The sequence below is a fragment of the Uloborus diversus genome, chromosome 8, assembly GCF_026930045.1.
Source record: "Uloborus diversus isolate 005 chromosome 8, Udiv.v.3.1, whole genome shotgun sequence".
In the NCBI taxonomy this organism is placed as follows: domain Eukaryota; kingdom Metazoa; phylum Arthropoda; class Arachnida; order Araneae; family Uloboridae; genus Uloborus; species Uloborus diversus.
This window is the reverse complement of record NC_072738.1, coordinates 67,144,661-67,158,103: the sequence shown is the minus strand read 5'-3', so window position 1 is coordinate 67,158,103 and position 13,443 is coordinate 67,144,661. Positions and strand designations below refer to the sequence as shown.

At 37.1% G+C, this 13,443-nt stretch overlaps 1 protein-coding gene across 1 annotated transcript in view; it reads left to right on the top strand.

The window, feature by feature from the left end:
- The window catches only part of LOC129228406 (solute carrier family 12 member 6-like), a 75,380-nt gene extending 62,853 nt beyond the window's left edge, over nt 1-12,527 (top strand). Inside the window, exons 24-26 of the mRNA XM_054863085.1 lie at nt 2,891-3,135; nt 4,861-4,994; nt 7,920-12,527. Of these exons, the coding sequence (XP_054719060.1) occupies nt 2,891-3,135; nt 4,861-4,994; nt 7,920-8,011 (471 nt within the window). The 3' untranslated portion in view covers nt 8,012-12,527. The remainder of the gene's footprint in view (nt 1-2,890; nt 3,136-4,860; nt 4,995-7,919) is intronic.
- Nucleotides 12,528-13,443: the final 916 nt, after the last annotated feature.

Genomic DNA, 13,443 nt, shown 5'->3' with positions numbered 1-13,443 from the left:
ACTGAGCATCTTGTGCAACTATATTTGGCTGTACAGACCTAGCACAAAATGCTAATATGGAAAGCTGGGAGATCTAGAGCCTAAAATAGGATCAATTCACTGAGACATAATTACACTGGTGTGCAAAACTTAAACAACAAGTGAGTTTTTTGTCATAACTCTACAAGAAATCATCCGATTGACATGAAATTTGAATATGATGTACATTATTTTGTACTTAAATGGTGGTGAAAGAATAATGGCCCAGAAATGAATATAAAGTTTAAAGTAGGATATGGAATAAAAAAAGGCTTTATTTGACATATAGTGACTTTACACATGATTGCCTGAAGAAGCGTAAGTACAACTGGCAGATGTTCCCTAGTATGGGATATACCCTCCCCTTGCTGCAATTGTTGCTTGGAATCGTCTCTCCATGCTAAGCATCAGATTATCCAGGAGTTCTTGGGGTTAACGTCTCCATTCCTCCTTTAACGCATCTTTCAGCTGATAGGTGTTACCAGAAGGATACTGTCGTGTCGCAAGACGTCTCCCTAATGCATCCAACATATGCTCTATGGGATTTAAAACTGGAGAGTAAGTTGGCCAATCCATTCGTCTGATATCTTCACTTTCCAGTAGCTTTTGAACATTATCAGTACGGTGTGGCCGGGCATTGTCATCCATAAAAATAAAGTCTGGTCCAATGTCCAATCGGAACAGAGGCACATGGGGTACGATTACCTCATTGCAGTAGCGATCTCCAGTTACAGAACCTCGGAAGAAGATCTGAAGCTCAGTTCGCCCGTTCAACATAATGCCACCCTAGATGAGAACTCCAGTACCACCGTAACGATCTTTTTCCGCGATGTTATTGGGATGAAATCGAGCTCCAACTTCTCTCCAGATCAACTGACGTTGAGAATCGCTTGTAGCACTAAAACGACTCTCATCTGTGAAGAGGACACGACTCCATTGATGAGGTGTCCAGGTTTCGTGCTCTCTGCACCACTCTAAACGGTGCCGCCAATGGTTAACTTTTAAAGGTATGCAGCGTTCAGGACGTCTAGGAAATAAGCCACCTTTGTGGAGGCGTCTGGCCCCTGTAAATCTTGATACTTGTCGTCCTGTGGCTGTGCACAGTTGCTGAGATATGGCGCTCGCTGACTGAAAACGGTTTCTTTTCGCCTGTACGACAATGTAACGGTCATCTCTTGGTGTTGTTTTCCTTGGACGGTCACCACCAACCTTCCGAACAGCTGTACCAGTAGTTTTAAAGACATTCCTAACACGAGAAACAACACTTTTGTTGATCCCGAACTCTTCGGCGACACTGGGCACACTACGTCCCTCCTCAAGCTTCCTAATCATTCTTCCTCGAGTAAAGTCGTTTATATGATTTCTTGAAGACATGTTTCACAAAACAAATCACTTGCACTTGCAGTGAATGTCTTTAACTACTGTGCTCTTCATCCTTTTATCACAGCTTTGACCTGCGCGCGCCGACCCACAAGGTTTACGTACACTTATATCACCTATGACGTTTTATTTCTAAAATTTGCATACAAATAGTCTTTCTACTGAATTACGTGCATATTATACTGCAATTTCATGGCTATCTAATACTTTGTTGGGGATCTGTGGCCGAAAAACCACTTGTTCCTTAAGTTTTGCTCACCAGTGTATAAGAAGTGCTATACCGGTCAACAACATCCATGCCCAAGCTGGGATTCGAATCCTGGTCCTTCACACTGAAGCCATCAACTCTACCATCTATAATCATATTTTGAGATTTTTGACCAATTTTAGTCATTTTTAAAGATTATCACTTTTTAGAGATCAAAACAGAAAAAACTTCCGGATATGACAATGCAATGCATCAATTTATTGGAAAAAAGACAGGTCGTCGCAATCGGTGAACAAAGCAGAGCCCGTAATAGTTGGAGCGAACCTAACCTGGCAGCATTGTGGACGTTACGCAGTTCCTAATCGCAGTTTTACGACGCTGCCAGTTAAGGTTTGCCCCAACTATAGTTAATAATAACCAGGTGAAAAAGAGATTTTGAGGAAGTTTAGTTTCGATACTACTTTTTCTCCTGTAGATAAGATTAAGTTTACAAACTTGAAGCATCCCATTAATTGCCATAGCAACTGGAGTATTTGTAACATCTCCTGCAAATATGAACTTGGCTACGTTGGGGAGTCTAAGTGTGCTCTCAAGCACCGTCTGAATGAACATGATAGTTATGTTAAACATGAGGAACTTGCTCGTTCTTCCATCGCTCAGCATTGTTGGACTGGCCACGGTTTCGAATTTTCATCTGTCAGAACTATTCGCAAATATTCTTCGGTCTATGACCTCGATTTTTGAGACGCTTACTATACTTGAGAAAATTCTCATTCTCTAGTCAATGATTCTTCCAGCACTCCATTTTTCATGATACTTTGAAGCAATTTTTATAATTGCTTTTTTAATTTCTTCGTTTTCTCCCACTCTTTTGTTTCCTAGCCTTTGATTGGTTGTCTACCCCGCTTGCTGCGCACCCCGAGATTTGACTTGTAGTTTGTTGTCGTGAATTCCTATAGGTTGACCCATTTCATATAAAATACCTGTGTCCACGTGGTGACATTCAGTTCTCGCACGAATTGCTTGCTATGTGCTGAGTTTTTAACACTGATGAAAAGGTTCCATTGCAGCCTTGAAATAGCTATATGTTGTGCTTTCTTCATATTTTGTTCGTTATTTACGTTTGCTTTTCACTTTAATCACAATAACCAGGTGGTTGTAAATAATAACCAATTAATCACATTGAATGAAACATAGTAAATGTCATATTGCTAAAATGCATTGCTGAATAAAGTGTTTTAATCAACTCAACGTGCTAAGGTTGATACATGAATCATTACACAGGTTCAGACTATCAAGGACAGCGTAGCCCAACCAACCGCGAAGCCCAGCAAGGTTCAGTTCATCGAGATGCCAGAGCAGGATACCACCCCAATCGAGTCTGAACCCCCTTCGTCCTCGAGCCCGCCTCCGGCCAGTCCGCCTCCAGCCATCTCAGTGGACGCGTGTGAGGAGCCTCCGGCATCACCGGCTATCGAGAATGATATCAAAGAGAAGCCGGCAGAGGGAAAGGACCTCCTCACGAAACCGTAAGTTCGTTCTCTGAATCAATACGGATCTATACTCGAGTGCAAGCTTACTTGACAATGGAGAAGTAGGCTGAGACCAAACGATGGAAATAGTTCCTAGAGCCTTGTACGATATTCGGGAGAAATTCACTCATCGCTTTAGTCGCATTAACCCATAATTACGACAAAAACGGTTACGTAAAACCCATGCATACGTAACCTTTTTTGTCGTAATTTCTGTCAATCGTTAAATATTTTCAATTTTACCATCCAGGAGGTAAATTCATCCGCGGAGCATTTCATCCATTTCAATCAAACGCGCCAGCCAATAGCAGCTCATAGACAGGTGGCGATCTCCGCTTATTCGCGAAGTAGGTAGGGTAGGTAGCTAGTAAGTCATTTTATCCTCGGTTTTTCTTCCGCACGTCGTGCTGTCATTGTCAACTTAAACTGCAAGTAAGTATAGATCCAGGAACGCCGAAATCATCCTGTGGTGAATTCAGCGAGAACTGATAATGGAAGTAAATAAAGCGAGGTGACACTTGAAGTTCAGACCCGTCGTTTAGAGGGGGTCAACTACCCCTTTAAAGCTTCCTGTAGTAAATTTAACGAGAATTAATAGTGGAAGTAAACAAAGCAACGTGGCGCTTGGTGTCCAGTACCGTCGTTTAGATAGGTCAGTCACCCCCCCCCCCAAGTCATCCTTTAGGGACCTCAGCGAGAACTGATAGCCGAAGTAAACAAAGCAACGTGACACTTTTCGTCCAGACCTGTCATTTAGAGGGGTCAATTCCCCCCCCCCCCCGCTTTAAAAAGTTTATGTTTTTACACTAGCTATTTTCCTATTAAATTTGCGTTGAGAATGAATGCACCATTTGACCCTACCCCCTCCCCACTGGAAAAACTCGAAATGAGGGGTCTGTTGGCGACACCGTTGTATACTTGGTGCTGGGATGTTGAACAAAGATAAGAGAAATGTTCAGACAGTGTGAACAGAATCGCCAATCCAATGAGTAATGCTTGTCCGATGCGTGGTCACGATCGAAAGTGGCAAAGGTTAGCAACAAACAGCAACACTCTTTGTTTACTTCCACTATCTCTTCCCCTTGAATGCACCATAGTTCGTTTGAACTACTCACGTTACTGTGTCCCGAGGTTTATTTTGAAGACAAAAAAGGATTTTCTGTTGAACTTGGTAGATATTTCTTCATGCATATTAAAATCATGTACCATAAAAACCCTTGGATTTTAATGAGTAAACTAACTCTGTTATACCACAAGTTTCGGAAAATACGTTGGATACATCGTACGGATCTTTTTTTTTTTTTTTTCATGCGAAAGAGTTTTGAGCACGTTGATATTCGGTCACAATCACGATGAAGCCTTAAGTCTTCGTTAGAAACAAATTAATTTAGCGAAGAAAATGTCGAGCAAACTTTTTTTATTTATGCCCTACTGACGTAAATGTTGCGTCACTAAGGCACTGATAAAGTTGTGCTGCTTTAATTAGAATCAAGTATAATAGGTCTTAGTAGTGCATCAAATATAAATATTCCACATTTATGTTGTTTTAATTTTTTTCCTGCGAAGACAGACCTCACAGCTTGCAGGAATAAAATTACATTGTTTGTAAAACGCATACGTTTTTCAGATAACTGTTACCAGTTTTCTCTTCTAAACCATGATTTTCTCCAATGACTAGTTCTATAATTTGATCTCGAAATACATATACTTCCTCTTTTCTAGGGATGAGGCGAACGTTCGTCGCATGCACACTGCAGTCAAACTGAACGAGGTGATTTTGAGTAAATCAAAAGAGGCTCAGCTAGTCGTCATCAACTTGCCAGGACCACCAAAACTCAGGACCGGAGAAGAAAACTGTATCCTTTATTGCTGCACATTTCTCATCAACATGTTATCATTGACATTCATTATACAGGGTGTTACGTTTTAACCTGCAACACATTTCTTTTCGCAACCGATAGTCCTAGATGTATACTTCCAATTGCAAAAATGTTCAAAATCGGATGCATTGGTAAGACATTGAAAGTTTGAAGCAAAAACAAAAATGAATCAAAAACTACAAAATTTAACTTTCTATACAGGCCCCAGGTCCCATTACATATATTCAGGGATATAATCTCCATTGAAATATAATTCCAACACAAAAAGTTTGACATTGGTACGACCAATATTTTCCGAGATATGAAAAGCAGCGTTTTGTGGCTTGCACCACTTTACACTCGCCGTCAATAACACCATTTGGGGGGAATTATAGCGGTTAAAAAGTGTATAAAATTAATGTGCACATAGAGTGTGGTTTTTCAAATTGTTCGAGGTTTTGCAATGCGTTTTAATGTATCACGGTATAACATTTGCATTTATTTTTGAAAAGCAATAAAAAATATAATCAACTTTTTTTTTTTTTTACTTTGACAACCTCTCATTCTTCTGAAAGGGCGATAAGTTCCAATCTCATCTTCTGTATGGTCCTTTAAAACTTTAAACTGGAATATCTCCTTGAGTTTTGGTCGAACAAATGTCAAGTTTTTTGTGTCAGTAATAGTTTTCAATGGAGATTATTTCCATGAATATAAGTTGGGGGACGTAGGACACGTATCAAAAGTTAAATTTGGTATTTTTTTAATTATTTTTTTTTTTTGCTTCAAACTTTCAATGTCTTAACCCTGAATCTGATTTTGAACATTTTTGCAATTGGAAGTATACTAGTACATCTAGGACTAACGGTTGCGAAAATAAAGGTCTTGCAGGTTAAAACGGAACACCCTGTATATTCAGTGGCCCCAGTTTAATGTTGTCTAGTCTATAGAGTCGCTGTCTTTCAATCAGTCTCCTTCCTCTATAGGCTTCCATATTTACTCGAAACGTAAGTAGGACATAAATGTAAAATGTAGCCTTCATTTTGTATTATGCGAATTTTCGACGCTCGGGAAGAATTTGATGAATTAATGACAGAAACGCCAACTGTTAGAAAAGCGCTTGAACTGCGGAACATTTGTGCAATTATCACTGCACCATTCCTACCGTTCGACTATGAGCAGCCTATAAATAAAGCCTTTCAATGTCGATTTTAATTTCATTAATTTTCTAACATTGGTTACATGTATGCTTTTTGCAGGTAAGGAAAATTTCGGCTTTGTCAACCAGCAACGTTGATTTTTCCTTGAGTGGCGCTTTGCTTTTACATTTTTTTTATTTCGGTCTTTGCGGTTTATTTAGAGTTGGCTGACTTTACTGGGTAGCGGATTATGATATATATATATATATTCGTAGACATAATAGGTAACCAAATAGTATTCATGTCATGGAAACATGGATAGGATGGTGTTGAACAACATTTGCTTAAATGTTTTCAAGATCAAGAAAACCCACAGCAAATATTAAATGCACATTTGCGGCAGTGAGAAGCAAAGGATGTAAGTGGCAAAATTAAAAATTCGGACATTACTAATACAAATGATAGGGGAACATCTCCTCTGTCTTGAGGCAAGAGATAGAACTAGTAGCCCTGGTAGATGCTGATATACAGCCTGATTTAGAAAACATTTTCAATGAAAGTCTACTTAAGACCTCTCTTTAAACGCGTTTTACTCAAAACTTGAAAATGTCCACTTACATACCTTTGATTCTCACTGCATCATTTATTAAAATCTTCAAAATTCCTTGAGTGTTTCTAATATTCTGCCGCGCTTAGTACAAACGTCGTATATGCACTTTCTTTCAAACCTGAGTTATTGCCACAGGTGGTTCATTTTAACATATTTTACCAATGTTTTAGGATCATTTAATGGAAAATATTAAAATATTTCTAAAAATGGAGCATTTGAAACAAGTACATGAAGGCCTAAAACTTCAAAAAATCAATCTCTCATTCTTAGCTTATCTGCGGACAATACTTATGAGCTTAGCACGGCAGTGTATTAAAAATGCGTACAATTGTCATGTGTCTCAAAAACATCCAAGAAAGATAGAAATCCAAACGATATCTCACAGTTGTGCAGATATCTAATTCTCTCTAAGGTATCAAAAATTCAGATCATCTTCTTTCTTGAAATATAGATGTTTAGATATTATTTGTTCTTTCATCAGATAAAATATTGTATTTATACAGGGGCACCCTGATGGGATCACGGGAGCTTACCATGACCTCCCAAAAGAATTCTTATTCAGCAAATTGTGTCTGACGATTTGGAAAAATTATCATCATTCGGCTCAATTTGAAGTTCCATTCGGCAAAATGTAAATTTCCGCACTCCCAAAAACTTGAGTTCGGGACGCCCCTGTATTTATCCCATGCTAATGCCCCTGTAGTGGAGGAGCCGACGCATCTGCCATTTTGGAGCAAATTTGATCCAGTGCTTCGTAGCGATAGCATTGCTGCTGATGTTTACATTTCTTTATCAAGTGTTAAATTGAGTCAAATAAGTGGTTGTTCGGCTGTTAATTGTGTAAACAGCTCCAAAAATTATTTCAATTCTTCAGATTTCCAGCAGATGCAGAAAGAACAAAGAAATAGATAAATAATAGCCCGCGAAGTGACTGGTAGCCTGGAAACGACGCCAATTGTTTCCAAAATTTCGCCAATGTTCACCTTCGCTCTCCGACTCTCTCGTTCCTTGTTTGGAAAATGATTGCCAATAAAGGTAGCTTTCCCTGTTGTACGCTTGCTCCAAAATGGTGAATGCGTCGGCCTCTCCTGTTATAGGCGTTCTATACCATGCATCCTCAGTCATCTCTTGAATTTCAATGATTCAGTTTATTTTTACACCTTAACATTGTCCTAGATATGGAATTCATTGAGGTGCTCACGGAAGGGCTAGAACGAGTACTCATGGTGCGGGGCGGAGGACGAGAAGTCATCACCATCTACTCCTGAAGGACCCGTGGATACACTCACCTGTTGCTGCCTGCGATTTGGGGGGGAGTTGTTACGTATCAATCTCGATCTCCTACCGGCAGCCTCCATCTTCTCTTCAGTTCGGGTGTAGAAATTATTTAAAATCCACAATCTTCTCAAACCCCCTGTTTTCGCGTATGATCAATTCTCTCTCGGTGTGTGTGTTCTGGACATCTGTTGAGCCCAATTCGAACTGATGGATAGTACGTGGAGAACAAAATCAGAGCGATGGAGGCAAAGATTTTGAAGTTCATTGTGAATGAACTCATTTTAAACACACACATACCACAAAAAAAAATGAATCATTTACTTGATGTTTGCTTTTTTTCTTCCCAGTCAGCAAGTCGTAAGTACATTTTGAATCTCAACATTTCCCTCATTTACCTCTTGAAACAGCTAAATATATCATAGTTTGGTCTGTTTTCCAAGCATGAAATACACAAAGACAAAGAGAAATGGACATTTCCTTAGCATTTAACGTGAAGAATAGGTGTCCTTTTAAAATTGCTTATATTAAGTGCATCTTCATTGCATATGATAAAAAGTTTGCATAAAATATTTGATTTTAAATATTACAATCATATTCTAACTTTCTTTAAATACGCTTTAAAAAAAAATCTCATACGTTGCAACTATATTTCTTATTATGGTTTCAAATAGCAAATGACTACTAGAAGTAAGAAATTTCTACACGAAAACTTAATTGCGCATTTACTTACAAATAAGTTTTTTTCTTCATCATAAGCAAACATATAATACCAATAAACAACAAAAACATCTTAACAACGCATATATTATTTCACCATTTTTCTACGAAGGAACTGGGTCTATTTGAAGACAGTAATTACTTATATAACTTACGTTGAGATTTCTTTCGATGGAAATCCATAAACTGTGTTTTAATCGAAAGTTTTTCCGATGCAGCTACAAAGAAAGAACTGTTCTGTCGAAAGGACAGCCAAGTCCAGGCGCACACACCTACGAGAGGCCTTCTGGACCCTGTCCTCGGGGCGTCCTTTCATCTCACTTGTACATATGTATTATTCTTAGACCTTACGTAGCCATGCCTGCAACCGAAAGCTTTTTATACACTTGCCTGTTGTGTTTTCCTAGTCGATGAACTTTATACTTGTTATCGCTCAGTTCCAACAATCTAGTCAATTCAACCTGCCAAATCACTTACGTTCACGTTGTGTTAGTCTGCTCACGCTCAATTCACGTCAGCAATTTTCTTTCAGTCGCACTCCCGTCTCTGTCCACTCCAAGCCATTAGAACATCGGTGGTGGTTGTAGTTATACATTATACGGTTCGCCTTGTTGGTAACTAGGCATATTTTAATTAACTCATCAAGTTCGGTCGTTATAGATTTCCAGTTTCATCCTTCTTCTAAATACAAGAAATTATAGGTCTTGCTTATTGGGTGAATAAATCTTAGAAAACCCTTCACAAAGACAACAGTACACTCAACATGGAAACAGGCATGGCAGTTAAGTACATGGAAACACGTACTTAAGTTTTGCAACAGGGCGAAAGTATAATAGTTGTAACTTCCACAGGCTGTGCAACTGAGCAATGTTTCTTGCACAATGCCTGCCGATATTTCAGATTGATCAAAGCAACGTATGGCATTCTTTGAATTTCAAAGTCGCAAAAATGTGATTCAGGGTTTGTACTTGCCCAAAACGAAATTAAATGACGGCGTTAATTCTAGTCAGTAGGTTAGTGAGAAAGCAAGTTATTTCCTGACTTTTTACATTGATAAAGTAGTTTGGAAAGATAAAAGGTATTTCCTATATATAAAAATGTATGCAAACCTATTTTTAAAAATAGGATCCAAGGCAGTAACCAAAACCAAAAGAAACCTTCCAGGCCTGTCCAAAGAAGATAAAGCCTGATAAAGTAACTTAAGCATAAAGTCGTAACTGACAATTTTACTGAGCTGTGTGGGAAATAAGACATTTTACATATTACAGAAAACCCATTCGATTACGATAAAATGTTAAGCTAACAATGCTCTTATTCTCGATTCCATCAGTAGTTAACCGCTTGCAGGGGACGCCATTTTGTTTACCATGAAAATCTTTCTTTAATTAGTGGGAAACTGTTGATGATAAAACAATGTCACTTTTAAAGAAGCTGCGTTACTAATAAATCCAGAATAAGGATCAACATAACGACAAATTATCATTAGTCATATAACTTAAATTGGAATATTCACGAGACACTAAAGGCATTCAGAGTAACTATGAAGGCATAATCACAAAGAATGTCTGAATTTTTTTTCTTACTTTGGACACTAAATGAAGCGACATCAGTTGAACATCATTCACCAATTAAGAATTGAGGTTGGACAGCGGAGGCATTTAAAATTGAAATCTACCATTGTTGGACATGAAGTAAAATTTGCTCAATTTAGACGCAACTTTTCGTTGCTTCACCTTATACTAATACTAGTTGTTAGAAGAATTTGGAGTTTAGTTAGAGTCGCGAAAACGTTTTTGCTGGCAGAAAAAATGGCAAGGGGCAAGACGGCGGGAGTTTCTTTCGTTGCATTTTTACCCAAACCTAATTTAGGATATAATAAGGATTGTTGTTACGTGTATACTTAAGAATATATTTGTTCAAATCTTAAATCTATTGTAAGGCGAGCAAATTAAATGTTGTTGTTATTAATAGTATTACCATTTACAGTTTTGATAATGAAAGATATATGCTCAGTTTAAGAGAAAGTATAGAATTATAGCTCTTTGATGATAATCCTGTGTAGATGTGGGGACTTTTTGAAAGCGTTTCGGAGCAAAGCCTTTACGTTAGAACTCTTTTCAAAGCACGGGCGATTGATCTGTCTCGAAGTTGGATTCTCAACACTTATCTGTGTCAGTGACGTTTTGTTTGCACTTGAAATGAATATGTTTCCTGAAGCACTCTTGGAAACGTTACGAAAAAAAAAAAAAAAAACCTTTTACGAATTGTGACTGTTTACAAAAACCCTTAATTGGTATTTATCTCTTGAAAGCTAGATTTTTTTTCCTCAAGTAAAATGTTGATGTTATGAAGGTTTCTAAATAAACGAGTTCGAGTTCGGATTATAAACAAAACGAAATAAATATTTTCTTTAAAAACCTTAAAATGCATTGAAATTATTTTACACATTGCGATATCATTGAAATAAGAGTTTAAAATTGTGGTCTATTGTTTATAGTACTTGAGCAATCCACACCATTTGACCATGTAAATAATGCTATAATGAATGATAATATTTGTTGCCTGTGCCAAGTAATTCTGAAAATAATTCTTGTACTTGGAAACTGACAGAATCTGCGTTATTCTTCAAATGTACATTAACTTTATGCCCACACTGGTACATGCCCAAAAAAAAAACATGCCATCGATAAAAGATTTTTAAAAATTTTGTTTATGATCCGAACACGTTATTCTGGAAGTGATTAAGCAAATAAGAGATTATAGTAAGTTTATGAAGTTGGAAAATTTTTGTTCTGAAATATGTACAAATCCATACACCAGTGCCAAAAAAGCCTCCAACCTAGCACAAAGTTGAATAGTTCAAATTTATCAAAAAAGATCACGTTTTCTTTTGTTATTGAACTATTCAATATATAGCAGGAGGGACAATGTGATATGTTCCGGCTTCTTGAGGATGTATGCAACTCGTCAATTAACAATATATTTTAATTCGTCTTACTTTAATTTATTCCTAGTGTTTGTTTCAATTGTGATTTTTTGTAATGCAGTCAGTTGCCAAATTATGCGGGCATGGAACATTAATTTTCTGTTTTAAAGAAAGGAGAGGAAAGTGCTTAAAAGAACTGAGTTTGTTGAAATAGAAAAGGTACTACTGAGTAGTTTAAGTGTCAGTAACATTCGATACATCATTTTGATTCCAATTTATTCAAGTCCCTGAAGAAAATTGTTTCGTCAACAGAATTTCTAAGAATGCGCACATATATAAAAAGAAATCCTTGCGTGCCGTTTTAAAAAGATCGTCTTTGATTTAAAAAAGAAAGACAAAAAGATCACAAATGAAAAACGATTTGTGAAGTCTTTCTATTCTAGAAATAAAATACTCATTGTTCATAATTTAGTATTCAGGAAAGTTAATTCTAAAAGATGACGTCAAAAAACAGTAAATAACAAGTCCCCAGTAATTTGGCAACTAACTATATAAACTGAAGAATGTTTGACATTTTGTGCAACTAAGCACTAACCCATACGGTATACCTGCTTTAAATTTCTAGTACAATTCTGTTACTCTCGCTTTCGATAGACACAAAATTTTACTTGTTACATTAATACGAAGGAACTGCCTGAAAATATCTATAAAAGTTACTTTTTGTATGCAACTGAAATAATTCGTTCAATGAATTCAGTTTATCACCTAATTCCGAAATTAAAATGCTCGATTTTTAGATCATTCTGTGTACCATTACTATACATAACTTTTTTAATGCGAAATGATTCGATGAACTATTTCAAAAACAAAGCAGAAGACTATTTTTCAATTGAAATTCTTCTGCAATTTAGAAAAACGTTATCAAAAGTTATTTGAAGCAAAAAATAATTGTTTACATAGATATATTCCCAATCACATGGGTTAAAAAATAATAGAAGCGTCTAATTCAAAGGAAATTATCTTAAATAATGATCAGTTTTTAAGATCTTTTTTTTTTTTTTTAGATTAACATTGTACCCGAAACTAAACTGTTCTTGTGGGAATTTATAAGAAATAAAAAGATGCATCCGTTCTTTTCAGAAGAATGTTTTATTCAACGAATATGAAGCCACCATCTTCGAACATGTAAACGATTTAAGTAAAGTTTAAAAAACACACAAACAACATTTTTGTGCTAAAGGGAGAGAGGGAGCAGCAGTTCTCCAATCCATAGGCTTCAATGTTTTAACTATTTGAAATAAATATATAATTATATTTTCATTTACTTCAACTGAGGCCTAACTAGATCCAGTAACTTAACAGTTCTCCGGCACAGTAACGGTTGTGATCAAGCTCCTTGATTCGTCAAAACAATTCAGAAGAAAGTGGCTGATTCGAATTGTAACTTCATAAAACATTCTTCTAAACTATCTTTCTTTTTTCTCTGAACTGCAGAATAATGGTCTCATTACATGGTGCAACTTTGGTTGCAGCAACTTGCTGCAACTTTCTCCGCCCACTCACAGGTTTACCAGAAGTACTGACGGACGACACCAAGTATACATAGTAAAGTCACTGACGTCATGCAGTCTGAAAAATTCTCATTAGATAAAACCTGCAACTAGGTGCAACTATTGCATGCAATTGTCGGCGACACCGAGCAATTTTTCTCCATAGAAATACATGGGAGTTTCAGGAAAAGGTCGCACCGTGTAATAAGACCATAAGTCTCTCTCGTGA